Below are 16,922 nucleotides of genomic sequence, written 5' to 3' on the forward strand. Positions count from 1 at the left end.
TCGAGACCCACCAACAGATTATGTTTTCAGCATTTCATCAGTATTACAGAGGTAATAATTCCATCACCTGTGCAATACTAAGGAAATCCTGAAAACATGATATGTTGGTGGGTCTTGAGGATTGGAGTGGAGAATCGCTGCCCTAGCGAATCCAAGTATTTGAGGAGTTATCTGCAGCAACTGATGAAGCACCTGACTAATTACATCAGGTAAGCTTGAGAATAGCTGATTTGTAAATATGTGCTCTTATAAGGAATTCTATTATGGATGAGTTGAATAATTCTGAGACTGCAGTTGCCATTAAAAGGGAGATTTGTGTTGATTTTTTTTAAACCACTCGTTTTATTAGTTGTGTTGAGCAATTTAATGGCTTCTTGTTTCATATTAGAACATTTCTAACTGAGTGTATATACATATATACACACAAATAGAAACGGATATAGAGATATCATATAAACTCAATATTGAAATTGCAACACCTAAAAGGAAAAGTTGCAGTATTATGGAAATCACACGATGGATAGACATTCTAATGAGATGCATGTGATGAAAACGAAAAAATTGAGTATGAACACCACATGCATAAATACAAGCACTTACATGGCTTGACATGCTTTCAAAGGTTGTTTGAGTACTGTTCTGCCACGCTGAATGCACTTGGCAACACAAATTATCAAGAGCCACTGCTGACAGCTCCATTTGCAATTGCTATCCAATGATATTCCAGATATGCTCAATGGGAGACAAGTTTGGAGATGCCATATAGTAGCACGTTGTGTTGAAAAACTCATAGGACACTTTGAAGAAATGGCCGTACTACTTGTTCCACCACGAAAGCAAAGTTATGCTGAGCGGTTATTGTACCCAGATGAAGAACAGAGGAGTCCGGCTACTGTGCATTAAGCCACGCCACCATAATCCCGGGATTAGGACCAGTGTGATGTTCCCCCTTAAAGGTCTTTTCATAATGTTGCTCATGTGGTCTCCAGACCAATCTTTGGCTAACATTGTGTCTGAGACAAAAGCGGACCTCATAGCTGAAGAGTATAGATCTCCTTTGCAGCCTGAATTGCTCCATTTCAGCCTCTACATCTGAAGACCATGAAGAGTCCTTCACAAGGGAACGTCACACCCACACTGATAATACTCGATACTGAATGAGTTGAGATATTTTGAAATTTTATTTCCAATTTCATATTATTTGCATTTCATTAAACACATCTATAAAATTCTGCGGTTTCCATAATTATATGATTTTCCCTTTTTGTTTTGCAATTTCAATATATGTATATAATCCTACAACCCTCTCCGGCCCCTCTCACAGTTAAAATGCATGATCTTGTTATCGCGAGATCTCACGCTTTGTTCTAAACAAGCAGGGCTGCATCCTTTACTAAGCATTTAGCAATCGGTAACTGCTGTAATGATTTTACTAATCAGTAATTGGGTTGTGTGATCCCTCTCTACATGCCGGAAGTCCACATCCAGGAAGATTTTACCTGTCTTTCTAGAAAGTCAGGTCTTTTAGCCTGGTATTAGGGACACTTTTGTGCATTTTTGGCAATAAGGGTTATTTAGGAAAAATAACCAGTGTGGCACTGCCCACTGTTTTCTTAAATAAAAAGGACGTCCGGACTAGTGAAAGGAACTCTTATAGCTGCTGTAAAGATGCTTTACAATAGTCTAAAATATATTTTAGAGCAAAGTGGAGTTTACGATAGTAAAACTGAGACTATGTGCTGTAGCTTCAAAACAAACCACACCACCATCATGCATGACAGTAAGCGCTTGTTTCACATTTGCATTTTTGCCATGTTTTCCTTTCTGCAAGTTTTTTGCAGCAGTAAAAACAGCATTTTAAAGTACCAAACATGACAAAAACTGATGTATTTTACACAGAGTTTTTCCTGACAAAACTCTTGTTTTTGCAGCAGAAAAATCTAAAGGCACATAGCCTTAGAGGTGTTTCTGGTGATACACCGTTTGGGTTTCATCAAAATGTATCCTGTATATGATGCTCAAATATCACTCTACCTACCTTAAGTGCATCCCCTTCATTGCCCTCCATTACCTCCAGAATGAGGGCAGCTAGAATATTAAATCCTTGGCAGTAGCCTACAGTCTTGTTCCATCTGGCATAAGCCAAAAGCACACGTTTGAGAACCACTCTATCTTGTTCGGCCTCCTGTCCACAATAGGAGCTGCATCCTGTTCTATGAAGATCCTGAAATAAATCAGATATACAAATAATACAAAAGAATTATTAAACTTTGAAGAACCGACTGTAGAATCCCAATGGGTAGACACAAAGAGAGGGAGAAACAGTAATAAAATACTTATATGGGTTAGTTATAAGGCTCCAAATAAAAAGGCAGAAAATCTTATAGATATAGAGCTATTAAAATCATGACAAAGTAATTATTGCTGGGAATCTCAGCGATCCTGAAATATACTGGGGAAGCAAAAATCTAAGTCCAGCAAGAGAAAAGGTTTCTAACAATAAAAAGAAACAATTGCCTTTCACAACCAATGCATAACCGGTTTGGTGGTGGGAAGGCAAATCAATGCAGGTTCGCAGAAACCTTCAATGGTATCCTGACTGCTTTAAGGCACCCAGAATGAAATCCTCAGAGACATTGTAGGACTTCATGCTGGTTTTGTGTGTCCACGGTTCCACGTCGTTCAAGACCATGCCCGGCCTCGTATAGGCAGTTACTGGATAATCAAGGCATTTATAACATTGACTGACCCTTAAGTTCCCCAGACCTAATTCCAATTGAAAACTACTGGGACATTATGCATCAGTGCATCTAATGCCCCTGTTTAGGACCACACTGATTCTTTGATCTATGCCTGGGAAGAAATCCTCCCAGGACACCATCCACCATCTCACTGGGAGCATACCCAAATGTTGCCAGGTGTGCATACAGGCATATGAGGGCTATATAAACTACTTGCCAAAATGAAATTTAAATATATTTGAGTGGTCTGTGATTTCAATTCTTTACTTCGATATTTGTGGTGATTTGGAAGCTTGTCCTTAATTTCCATCAGTAAAGAAATCAAATGCGTAAATTAAGTGTTTCCTTAACTTTTTGAGCAATGTAGTTTTGCCTCTAGTGCGGCCATACTCAGAATACTGTGTACAATTTTGGGCTCTGGTGTATAAGAAGGACATAGCAGAACTACAGTCAGGGGATAGGGAAGAACAATAGAGTTTATTAAGGGAATAGGTTGATTGATTTACCAAGATACGTTATATCAAATCAAAGTAATTCCGTTTGGGAAAAAAGACGACTGAAGGGCGATCTAACTACAATGTTCATAAACATAAACGGACAGCACAGAAATATTTCAAATTATATATATATTTTTTTTACCTAAGCCTGTAACAGTGACAAGGCAACATTCTCTAGGTCTATGGGTAAGAAGATTTAATCATAGCATATGGCAAATCTTTACTTTACAAGCAGTGAGACTATGGAATTTAGGACTAGAGTTCAAGCTCAATGGACCTGTGTCTATTTTGAACCCTAAAGGCGTTGTTTAACCTTTTTCCAGGAGCCCAATGCTTTCCAGATTTGTTTGCCATGGACTGAAATTTATTACCTTCACTATTTGTATTCCCATTGAGTCATCATCAGGATTGCTTCTTTCATTGAATGTAAAGCGCATCGTTTTGTCCCAGTCTATCGAAATGCTGTGTAGGTACTGGTCTGCAAGTGTCAACCATACCTAAACATACAAGAACAAGTCAGGAATGCAGAATAGATATATAAAGTTTCAAATAAGGAGAGTTTATTTCATTTGCGTTACTTTTTTGGCTTCAAAAGTCACGTTCTGGTGACAAATGTTCGCTAAAATTTGTGACATTTCTCTCCCCCCGTTACTTTTCAAACATGGTGAGAAAAGTGGATAGCGCTTAGCAGAAAGAGACATGACCAACAATCAGCTGACAAAATGATTACGTTTAAAAGGCAGGATAAAGTGCAAAAGTGTCACAAAGCTCAGCGCAGGCATTTCATGAAAAAAATTATGCTGCAAATTTATGCTACAGAATTCCTATTTCATACGGAATACAAGAGATATGGAAGGAGGGGTGATAGGTCCTTTTAAAGCAAGGTAAATATGTGGGCACAGCTCTGATCGGTGACTACAGTTTAGTGTACTGTTTAATGGTCAAAGCCAGTCTAAAATCCACCTTCTGCTGACTTGATGCAAGCACAAATCCACTACTTGTAGCACATTGGGAAGTTGATGAGTAGAGCGTTCATTTACATTACAGTAAGAAAAGACTACTTATAAACTGGAAGCAACTAAATCACAATTAGGAAAACCTGTAATAGCTACCTGTGAAATCTATCTTGGAGTTTGAGCTTCTTTTTTAACCAAATATTGTTTACTAAATCACATTAGCCTGATGGATGGTTTGTTTCCTTCTCATAGTCTTAGGCTGCGTGCCCACGTTGCGGATTACAAGCGTTTTTGATGCGGATTTTCCGCAGCGTAAACGCTTGTAAAACGCTTGTTAATCCGCACCCCATGGTCCCCAATGAGAATCCGCAAGTTCTATGCCCATGCTGCGGATTTTTCCGCAGCGTTTATGGTGCGTTCAAAAATCTGCAGCATGTTCATTAATTTTGCATTTCCGCATGCGGAATTGCCTTATTCAATGCATGAAAAAACGCAAGGCAATTCCGCATGTCGAAAACGCGTGAAAATCGCGCGATAAACGCGTGCGGAATTCCGCATGCGTTTTTCCGGGAGAGGACATGAGGAAATGAAGCAGAAATTTTCTGATTCATTTCCGCAACGTGGGCACATAGCCTTAAAGCATACTTCCCAAGCTATGTGACTTGAGTGAGAGAGACGCAATTACACACTGGGCGGTAGAGTTTCTGTGACAACTGTAACATGCCCAGGGAATATCATGCCCAGGTACTATTCTTATTAAGACCCTTGCATAATACGCTCTAAGCAACATATTGTTTCGGTATCAACTGAACTGCCCAGTGTGCAGGGACCTCTTTCAACCACTGATGTCAAATGGCCAGGAATTAGATACAGTATACACTTTAAGGAGATTCACATTTATTTTTTTGTTTAACAACTTTTGGCTGCTCATGGACTATAAACATGCAGGCAGTTAACACTTTACTCTGTAGTGGCAATCTAAAACGTCAATACAGAGTAAGCAGTTAACAAGCGACCATGCAGCTGTGAGGGTGGGGAGCTGGCTGTCAGACACAGCCAGACTCCCCACACAGAAGGCAAACATGGTTACCATCGGTGTCTTTTCGATCCTTGTATGCACAAAGCTGAACTAGCGGCTATATATAAAGAGATTAGGAAGCACTGACAGTACTTCCTCCTCTGGACCCAGTGACCATTTGAACTCTGGGTGTAGCGAGGGAACAGGAGCTGCTAGGTTCTGGTCCTGCAAAATCTAGTCAGCTCTGCTATGCAGCTAGGAGGCTGAATTTCCCCTGTAACCGGGGCCAATATACCCTTCAAAATGACAGGAGAAAACAAAAATAAAAATAATATATTCATATGTTAAAATAAATCCTAAATAAATGAAAAAAAAAAATTAAGAAAAAATACACCGCCAGCCTGAATTGCTGTTTCTTGTTCCCCTCCTGTCAAGAAAAAAAAAGGGTCGAATAGATTTTAAAAAAAATTCTACATAAATGGAGACAATTTAAAGGTAACCTGTCACCAGGTTTGACAGATATGAGATACGTCCACCACCTTTCAACCCTCCTATACAGCATGCTATAATGCTGTATATATGCCCCCTGATCTGACCTGCGAGACATGGAAAAGAGCTTTTATTATACTCACCTGGGGGGTAGTCCGGTCGGAGGGGTGTCGCTCGTTCTGGTCCAGCGCCTCTCTCCTTCTTCCTGTCATCGCAAGAAGAAGGGAGGCGCTGGACCAAGACGAGCGACACCCCTTGAACTGGAAAGCCCCCTAGTGAATATAATAAAATCTCTTTTTCTTGTCTTGCAGGTCGGATGGGGGGCTTATATACAGCATTATAGAATGCTGTATATGAGGGCTGAACGGTGGTGGCCATATCTCATATCGGTCAAACCTGGTGACAGGTTCCCTTCAAAATGTTCTCTAGTGGTCTTTGTGGTAGTTAAAAAAAATAAAAAAATGACAAAAACAGACAAGCACTTTAGCATTTTCTTTACATTTTCTCCAAATATCAGCAAAAAAAGTGTAAAAGAGACAGAAAAAAAACCTCCATGTATAGTGAAAATTAAGAAAATGGCCTGATCCTGAACTTTTTTTTCTCTAAATTTCTTATTTCAAGAAGTATGTTTTAGAGCTCATACAGCACAAAAAGCAGATCAAAGGCTTGAAGGCGCAGAGATTTAAGGCTACTAATTCAAGCTCATTCATGCAGTTTTTAGTGATGCATACTTTTACGGCAAAATTCTTTTTAGCTTCTATCTTGAGGGTATAGGACCCCAGAGCAGGTGTTTAATTATTTTTCCAAGATATTTAGATATATTAATGATTCCATGTTAAGAAATTTATTTATGCAATATCGGGTTTACCTATATAGTTAAACATCAATATACAGTATATACAACAAGCTAAAATAAATTGGAATGGACTGAACATGTTTAACAGATAGTAGTAATTCTACATCTTTGCCTTATGGAAGCATTTATATATTGTCTTCTCAAAAGCTATACCAAATATCATACATGTTGCTGCAATACAATTTACATAGCTTAGCAAATAAACAATTAAAATCCCAAATACTTCTCTTAAAAGCATAAATAAATTATGAAGAACTTACTTTCCTCCGCCATTCTTTTGGTATTCCAGTGGGCAATCTAGCAACAGCTTTAAGAGCATCATACCACTATAAAAAAAATTAAAAAAAAAAAGAAAGACTTAGGACGTTGTTTGTGAGGGTTTTTTTTTTCCATTTCAGATGAAAATGCTATATTAAAATGGCATAAAACAAGAAGCCATTGTTAATGAATAGCTCATGACTCATTGTGTGTGAAAGATATATATATATATATATATATATATATATATATATATAGATAGATAGATAGATAGATAGATAGATAGATAGATATTATATATATATTATACACACATACATATATACATACACATATATATTACACACACACACACATATACATACACACATCCCACTGATATTGCACCTTGCTGAAATCACATATGAAAATGTAGAGATTCTATGGTTCATACTGTTGCAGTGATATTGAGATTATAGATGGATAGGGATTGAATATAGATATAGAGATATATCTATCACAAACATAATTCTTGACTATAATGATCTGGTGTCTAATTCTGAAAAAAAACTACTTTATTATTGCAAGGTTAACTGAAAGTCAAGATGTCACAAGATGTTATTAAATTCTAGCATTTGTATAGTTGAAAAGTCAAATGTGGTAACAAGGATGAACATCCAACTACATGAATCTACAGAGCATCCCATTGTGGGTACATCACAGATAGTATGTATAACCATGGACAGTATACTGAAGAGATTTTGTGTATCTCTCTTACCTGCTGAAAACCATGCTGACCCAAAGAAGGCTCGGGTGTAAATTTCAACTTTGTGTCCACACCTACAGGAAAGGATAAATGTTTCATTTTCACAATTCATGCACTGGAAGATATAGTCACACAGTGGTCCTCAACCCCAGTCCTCAGGGCCCACCAACAGGTCATGTTTTCAGGATTTCCTTAGTATTGCACAGGTGATAATTACATCACATGTGCAATACTAAGAAAATCCTGAAAACATGACCTGTTGGTGGGTCTTGAGGACTGGGGTTGAGGACCACTGATAGTGGGATTTTCTGCTTTTCTTGTTTTAATCCTAGTAATAAAAAAGGAAGCGAACAAGACTAGGAAGCCCAGGGCCAGCTTGTCCTGAGATGACAGCTGGCCCAGGCTAGTACGGTAGAGGGGCGCTGTCCAGTGCTGAAGAACAGCTGGCCACCAGCAGGCGTGCTCCTTCCCACAACATGCATGTGTACACGATCATATATTCTATGCGCACACATACAATGCCAGCATAAAATCTACACAGCTGCCATCTAGCTATCTGCTGGGAGCTGAAGCACAACATGACAGTCCCTTTACCAGGCAGCTCCATCAGGCAGCTCTTCTCCCGGTGCAGCAACTGGTGCTGGCTGAGCCGATGACACCAAGCCGTGCTGATGACAGCTCCCCGTGGACAGTGTGGCCCCTCACCTGGCTCCAGGGTGCAGAGCAGGCGGGGAGCCGTCCTGGCGATGCAGTTCCTTTTCTTGAGCACACTGCTGAGGATGTTGCCCACTCCTCCTCCTCCAACATTCTGCCTCTTCAAGCCTTTGCCCCCTCGCCTCAAGCTAGAGGACAGCTTTTCTTGTCTCATCTATAGGAGCTGGAGTAATCCTCCGGCAGAAGCCTGGATGACAGCTGCTGATCTCAGGGCTTCTCCTTCACATCAATGACGCACATGCATGCGGTCGATTTCCAGGCTTCGGGCAGCCACCTGGCACACCGCACTGGATCCAGCTCGATGACTCACACGAGCGATCGGAAGCGGTTTTACGTGACCAGATCGATGCTCGATTTCCAGCTTTGTTTTGTGGAGGAAATCTGCAGTGCAGAGGCGGCTGAGAGAGCATGTACGGATGAGGAGGGGGCGCTCCACCTACTAACAATTATATCATCCTTCTGCACAGCAGCCAGCTCCTTCTAATGGATCAGCACTGCACTCCTCCAGGGCTCAGCACAACGTGTCACAGCCTGAGCATCATGTCATCAGGGGAAAATGGCCAAGGGTGGCCCCTCCAATAAGGAAATGCATGCGATCAGATGGGGAGACAGGCAGACATGGACTCAGTAACTGCAAGAGCCTGCCACTGCTCCATAAAGATTGATAGGGGTGACACACAGCCCACCTAGAACAATTCTCCACCACTGGTCCCTGGCTGTAGAGGCAGACATGGGTACACATCACTACATGGCCAGGTGCTCACTGACCGCTCAAACATGGGACACCATGGAAGAGATCAATGTTATAGGAGCACGCTGCATCTGCAAGGGCACTTCTGTAGCAGCTGCATAACACTGCACAACATTTCAGCTAATTGTGTGTATATGGCTAAGTGCCCACGATGCAGAAATGCTGCAGATTTTTTCCGCTTCTCCCTGGCAGGAAAAATACACCCGGATTTTACATGCGTTTTTCCCACCAGGTAGAAGCGTTTGTCAAGCGTTTTTGCATGCATTTCTGCATGCGGGTTATCGGCGCTTTCCAAGCGATTTTAGCATCACTTGGAAAAGTGCTTGACAACTTGGTCACACTATATACTGTACTATATACTGTAAATCCATGCAACCGGCATGAATTTATATAGTGTGACCAAGTAATAGTTAAATTAAAAAAAATAAAAAAAGGTAAAAAATAAAAAAACATTATACTCGCCTTCTGATGGCCCCCGGACTTTTTCCGCTGTGTCCGGTCTCTTGTACGGCTCAAGGTGGTGTGAAAGGACCTTCCATGACGTAATTTAGTCATGTGACAGGTCACGCGACCGCCGGTGTCAGCAGTCACGTGACCTGCCACATGACTAAATTACGTCATGGAAGGTCCTTTAAGACCATCGCGAGCCGTACAAGAGACCGGACGCATCGCTGAGAAGACCGCGGGCCATCAGAAGGTGAGTATAATGTTTATTTTATTTTATTCTTTTTTTTTTTTTTTTTAACAGGTACTATGGTACCCGGGTCTGGAGGAGAGTCTCCTCTTCTCCAAACCCGGGTACCATCCGCACATTGAATCGCTTAATATCCGCATGTGCACATGTAGTCATGTGGATATTAAGCGATTTAATGCAAGTCAATGGCGGCAATTACGCTGCGTGTCCGCAAAATTAATGGACATGCTGCGTATTTTTCCGCAATGATAATCCACAGCGGAAATTTCCGCAGCATGTGTACAGCACATGGGGATTATCATTGGGGACAATAGGGCAAGTATTACCAAGCGTTTTTTAAGCGTTTTCGCTGCGGAAATTCCACGGCAAAAACGCTTGAAAAACACATAGTGGGCACGCAGCCTTATGGGCAAGGAAATCCTTTTACAGTGATACATTTCTGATGTATCTAAAAGGATAGATATTTAAAAGGTGGCACTGTTGTGCTGGTACCAAGTGCAGCATTGGCATCATTTGCATAAATATGTACATTTATATATTCATAAGCAAAAGTGTTGGCACCCTTGAAATTGTTCCAGAAAATGAAATATTTCTCCCAGAAAATTATAAAAATTACACAAATTTAGTTTACACTTGTTTCTTTCCTTTGTGTCTTTTGAAACAAAAAAAAAATCTGCAAAAATTCGACATAATTCACACAACATCAAAAATGGGCCGGACAAAATTGCTGGCACCCGCAACTTAATATTTGCTTACCCACCCTTTGGAATAAATAACTGCAATCAATCACTTCCTATAACCATCAACAAGCTTCTTACACCTCTCACTGGAAATATGGACCACTCTTCTTTTGCAAACTTCTCAAGGTCTCTCATATTTAAAAGGAGCCTTCTCCTAACAACAATTTTTTATTTAGAGCCAGACTCATTACTGGCGACTTCAAAACTCTCCAGCTCTTTGTTTCCATTCATTTCTGGGTGCTTCTTTAAGTTTATTTGGGGTCATTGAACTGCTAGAAGACCCCTGACCTAGGACGCAAACTCAGCATTCTGACATGGAGCACTACATTGTGACCCAAAATCCTTTGGTAATCTTCAGATTTCATTATGTCTTGCACACAGTCAAGGCACCCAGTGCCAGAGGCAGCGAAAAAACGCCAAAACATCTTTCAACCTCCATCATATTTGTCTGTAGGTACTGTGCTCTATCTTGGTCTCACCAGTCCACAAGATGCTTTCCCACAAGGATTTTGGCTTACGTACATTTTGGCAAACTGCAGTCTAGATTTTTATGTCTGTGTCAGCAGTGGAATCCTCCTGGGTGTCCTGCCATAGCGTTTTATTCAAATGTCGACATAGGTTACGCTGACACTCATGCACCCTGAGCATGCAGGACAGCTTGAATTTCTTTGGAACTTGACTGGGGCTGCTTATCCACCATCCGAACTATCCTGCGTTGCAACCTTTCATCAAATTTTCTCTGCCATCCACGTCCAAGGAGATTAGCTAGTGTGTCATGGGTTGTAAACTTCTTAATTATGCTGCGCACCGTGGACAAAGGAACATCAAGATCTCTGAAGATTAACTTGTAACTCTGAGCTTGCTGATATTGTTCAACAATTTTGGTTCTCAAGTCCTCAGACAGTTCTCTTCTCTTCTTTCTGTTCTCTATGCTTAGTGTGGCACACACAGACACACAATACAAAGATTGAGTCAACTCCTCACTTTTTATCTGGTTTCAGGTGTGATTTTCATATTGCCCACACCTGTTACTTGCCCCAGGTGAGTTTGAACGAGCATCGCATGCTTAAAACAAAGGTGCCGACACTTAAGTCCTCGCTGCTTGGAGAAAATGAACTTTATTCCTCCTGGCAGCAATCAGGTTCAGTCATCGGCGGTTGTAACCGTGCCTCTGGCACTAACTGACAGCGGGCCCTAATGCTAAGCTGCTGTTAGTCAGTGCCAGGGGTGCAGTTACAGCTGCTGCTATATACACAGAGTGGTGACGGAACCCATGCCGGCGGCGCCCCCTGACACTCAAATGCTGCCGGGGAAAAAATAACGTTCATTTCCTCCCGGCAGCTGCCTGGAAGTGTGGGCGCCAGGCAAATTTAGAACACTATTAGCCTTCAGATTAACCCATAACTGCAGGTTGATAGCGTTTTGTTTTTTGTTCTTTCAAATGACTGGTACCCTTAAAAAAAAATAAATAAACTATTAAACTTGTTTTTTTCTTTAATCGATTAACAAAATGCAAAGTGAATGAACAAAAGAAAAGTCTAAATGAAAAATATTCGGTGTTACTGCCCCTTACTTTCAAAACAGCATCAATTCTTCTAGATACACTTGTACACAGATTTTGAAAGAACTCAGCAGGAAGGTTGTTCCAAACATCATAGAGAACTAAGCACAGATCGTCTGTGGCAGTAGATCTGCACAAATCCTTCTATCTTGTTGCTTAATCCCAGACAGACACAATTCAGTGATCAAAGTTTTGTAGAAGCCATTTCGTCACTTCCATCATTTGTTCTTTACTTTTAAAAGAATTCTTGATAAGATTGCTGTACGTCTGGGGTCATAGTCCTGCTGTAGAATAAATATGGAGCAAATCACAGACACCTTCCTGATGGTATTGCATAAAGAATGAATATCTGCCAGTATTTCTCAGCATTGAAGACACCATTAATTCTAACTAAATCCCCAACTCCATTTGCTGAAATGCAGCTACAAACTTGCAATAAACCTCCACCATGCTTCACTTTTGCCTGTAGACACCGCTATCCGGCAATCTTCCCGTTCCAGCCAAATATTTCACATTTTTACTCATCAGTCCAGTTTTTATCTTTTTGTGCATCGTTGAGTTGCTAGACTTGTTTCCATGTCAAAGGTATGACCTTTTGGCCACAATTCTTCTATGAAGACCACTTCTGGCCAGACGTCCTCACACAGTAGATAAGTATCTGGTTCCCACTGGTTGCTGCCAGTTTTACGCTAATGGCACATGTACATAAAACATCACAGGAAAAAGATACAACCTTTCCAACATGTCAGATTTGAAATGCACTGCAGGATGCAGCAGACCCCCATAATAAAGGTGGGGGCAGCACAGGTGCAAATTACTGATACAAACAGCCACTCATAAACCTATCAATTCATGGAGGGGGTGGCTGCCTAGTATTAAAAATGTACACAGATGGGGATTGCATAGGATGCAAGTCACACAGGTAAGTGTGATGCACAGTGTCTGGCTTACAGCCTATTGATGATGCCCATACTATTAAAGTGGGCTACCCAGCATTATAAGTGCACCTCACAAGGGTGCCTCACGCATACCTGTGTGACTGGCATCCTGCTAGTGCATTTGTAATCTGACTTGGTGTTGGTAAGGCCGTTTCTTTTTCTGTGATCTTTTTAGAATTTTTGTTCTTTTTCTGTGGGTATATGTAGATGGCTTATTCTGATAAGTCACCTAAAATGACATGTAAGCTTTAAATGGCTAAATCGCATCTGACAAACTGATGGCATACCATTCTCCTGCACCAACTGCAGAAGAAATACAAGTATATCACTCTAGATTGTCATGTGTTGTCTCAGTGAGGAGCAGGTGCTGTCACACTGAATAACAAGGGTTATAAAGATAACAGAAGTGCACTGGACATCTCATCTTTATAGTGTATGAGTAGTACAAACATTTTTTATATCCCCGGAGTACCACTTTAAGGCCATGGCCCCACTATCAGTATTTGGTCAGCATTTTTTCTCAGGAGTGGAACACAAAACCAGGAGTGGGTGATAAATGCAGAATTGGTGCACTTGTCTCTATTATACCTTTTTTCTCAGGAGTGGTAGACAAAACTAAATGAGGAACAATCAGAGAAAATACTGACCGAATACTGATAGTGGGGCCGTGGCCTTAGACTAAAAGTCTAACAGCAATGGTCTTCCAACCTCTCTTACCTTGAGAGCCAAGAGGCACATTCAGCCCCCAACAGCCCCAAGTAGTGACATCCAGCTCCTGCTCTCCCTCTTTCACACAGTAGTGACACCCAGAGCCCCCATTACCGCTATAATGCCAGCTAAAGCTTCCCCATAGAAATTACACCGAGAATGTATTCCTAGATCCAGGGGCTCCCACGTTACCTGCCTTTGGTATTCTCGTATCAGGCACTTCCACCACGCTATCGCACCCAGCTTCAAGCACACCATCTGACTGGCAGTATCATCCTATACCAACACCAGTACACAGTTGTGCTCAAAAGTTTACATACCCCGGCAGAATTTTTCCTTTCTTGGTCTTGTTTCAGAGAATATGAATAATAACAAAAAAAAAATTTCTCCACTCATGGTTATTGGTTGGGTGAAGCCATTTATTGTCAAACTACTGTGTCTAGTCTTTTTAATTTTTAATGACAACCAAAAACATCCAAATGACCCTGATCAAAGTAATTTGGAGTGATGAGACCAAAATTGAACTTATTGGCCACAACCATAAATATTACATTTGGAGAGAGGTCAACAAGGCCTATGATGAAAGGAACACCATTCCTACTGTAAAGCACGGAGGTGGATCGCTGATGTTTTGGGGATGTGTGAGCTACAAAAGGTACAGGAAACTTGGTAAAAGTTGAAGGAAAGATGAATGCAGCATGTTATCAGCAAATACTGGAGGCAAATTTGCACTCATCAGCCCGGAAGCTGCGCATGGGACGTACCTGGACGTTCCAACATGACAACGATCCAAAACACGAGGCCAAGTCAACCTGTCATTGGCTACAGCAGAACAAAGTGAAGGTTCTAGAGAGGCCATCTCAGTCTCCTGACCTCAATATCATTGAGCCACTCTGGGGAGATCTCAAGCTAGACAGCCCAAGAATTTACAGGAACTGGAGGCTTTTTGCCAAGAAGAATGGGCAGCTTCACCATCTGAGAAAATAAAGAACCTCATCCTCAACTACCACAAAAGACTTCAAGCTGTCATTGATGTTAGAGGGGGCAATACACGGTATTAAGAACTGGCGTATGTGAACTTTTGATCAGGGTCATTTGGATGTTTTTGACTGTCAAGATTTAAAAAGAGAAAACACAGTAGTTTGACAATAAATGGCTTCACCCAACCAATAACCATGAGTGGAGAAAAAGTTTTTTTGTTATTCATATTCTCTGAAACAAGACCAAGAAAGGAAAAATTCTGCCGGGGTATGTAAACTTTTCAGCACAACTGTATGCTCATGCAGCTTTGCCCTTCTGTTTGGGGCTACTTTCAAAAGTCACCATCTGGAAAACTCCTCTTCATGGCTGTTTGCTAGACCTAATGCTAATGTACCAAGCTGATAGACAACTGCGAGCCCCACATCAAGGGCCCGTGAGCCACATGTGGCTCAGTAGCCATAGGTTGGGGACCCCTGCCTTAAAGCAGGATTCCTTTACATTACAGTAATTTCTTTTTGCTAATCAAAAAATAGTTTCCATATTGATGCTGTGTATTTAAAAGAGGAAAAAATATGCTCCCGTACAATAGTTTACACAGTAGAGAGTATTGTATTATGCCATTTTCCTCAATTGCTATGATCTGGGAGATATGGTACAGTCCACACTTAGCTCTGTAAGGCTTATTTCCCATATCCCAATTGTGCCTGTCCAGTCAACAGTATGTCACCAATGTGTGTTCTAATAGGAAGACCCTCAAAAGCAAACAAAAACCATTTCAAAAAGGACATATCAATAGATTTTTACTTTGATGAAGATATTCAGTTTTAGGCTATGTGCCCACGATGCAGAAATGCTCTGGATTTTTTCCTGAGTGTTTCTGCATCTCCCTGGCAGAAAAAACGCATGCGGATTGTACATGCGTTTTCCTGCCAGGGACATGCGGATGTGAAGCGTTCTTCACATGCATTTCCGCATGCGGGTTGTCAAGCTCTTTCCAAGCGATTTTAGCATCACTTGGAAAGCGCTTGACAACTTGGTCACACTATATAAATCCATGCAACCGGCATGGATTTATATAGTGTGACCTTAAAGAATGTTTAAAAATATAAAAATAAATCTATACTTACCTTCTGATGGCCCCCGCAGTCTTGATCCCCTCCGTCCTGGCTGCCGGCAGCTCGCGGTACACTACACTGAAGGACCTGCCGTCACATGACTAAATGATGTCAGCGCAGGTCCTTCAGTCCACCGCGAGCTGCCGGCAAGGGAGGACAAGCGCAGCGGGGGCCATCAGAAGGTAAATATATTTTTTATTTTATTCTTTTTTTTTTTTTACAGGTACTATGGTACCCGGGTCCGGAGGAGAGTCTCCTCTCCTCCAGACCCAGGTACCATCCGCACACTGAAACGCATGTAATCCTCATGTACAGATCCAGTGATGCGGAATCCAAGCGATTCAATGCAAGTCAATGGCGGCGAAAACGCAGCGCTTCTGCAAAACAATTGGTAGTGCTGCGTTTTTTTCCGCAATGAATTATCAATGGGGAAAAAAACACATCGTGGCCACACAGCCTAAATGTAAAAAAATCCAGTGATCAGTCCTCTATAGACACTGCGGCAGTACATTATTTCATTAGAGGCCTGTTAATTCTGGAAAGTATCAAGTTACAGACAACGATCAACTCCTAAAATATGGAGAGACAATTCACACTTGCTGGTTTTAGCAGAGCTTTTCTTTTCTGAATAAAATTATTTCTGGTGACACATTTCTATGAAAATTTCCCTTCCTTATTAGTATACCTAGCATTAAATAATCCAATTAGTATTTAGTAGGTGTCATTACTTTTAATTTCATTTTTGAAGGGAGTCGTTGATAAATTGTCTCACCAGTTATTGCACAGTAGGAAAAATGCTCTTAACGGCTTTCTCTCAGTAATTGCTAACAGAAGAAACATTGACATCACTAATCTCCTTTTGAGCAGGTGTAGACGGCTGTATTTTCGGCGCGAGCACAATCGGACGAAACAACGGATCACACCTAGACAAATGTAAGTCTATGTGGCAGTGCACGTCAGATTTTTTTTCCTTGGACCACGTCGGTCCACATAAAAAAAACAAAAAAAAAACACTTGATTTGGTTTGATCTAACATTTGGATCGCACTTGGCCATGCAAGTCAATGAGTGCATGGAAACCACTGGACTGCACTTGGATGACATTTAAGTGCAGTCCGATTTCCACAGACCAACAGGATGGAGAAGATGGAGAATTTTTTT

At 41.1% G+C, this 16,922-nt stretch overlaps 1 protein-coding gene across 5 annotated transcripts in view; it reads right to left on the bottom strand.

Annotated features, from left to right (window-relative positions):
* Positions 1-16,922, bottom strand: part of TBC1D30 (TBC1 domain family member 30) — a 100,331-nt gene that overhangs the window by 16,312 nt on the left and 67,097 nt on the right. For 2 of the 5 annotated variants that reach the window (XM_073651717.1, XM_073651715.1), the window contains exons 4-7: positions 7,573-7,634; positions 6,818-6,883; positions 3,610-3,735; positions 2,039-2,224 (exon numbers count right to left, since the gene is read on the bottom strand). In XM_073651717.1, the coding sequence (XP_073507818.1) occupies positions 2,039-2,224; positions 3,610-3,735; positions 6,818-6,883; positions 7,573-7,634 (440 nt within the window). Of the gene's footprint in view, positions 1-2,038; positions 2,225-3,609; positions 3,736-6,817; positions 6,884-7,572; positions 7,635-8,154; positions 8,782-16,922 lie in introns of those variants that run through there. The other 3 variants (XM_073651718.1, XM_073651719.1, XM_073651720.1) reach the window with 3 other exon arrangements.

Source organism: Phyllobates terribilis, unplaced genomic scaffold (assembly GCF_046119375.1).
Source record: "Phyllobates terribilis strain yellow unplaced genomic scaffold, ASM4611937v1 Scaffold_11__3_contigs__length_659146591, whole genome shotgun sequence".
Classification (NCBI taxonomy): domain Eukaryota; kingdom Metazoa; phylum Chordata; class Amphibia; order Anura; family Dendrobatidae; genus Phyllobates; species Phyllobates terribilis.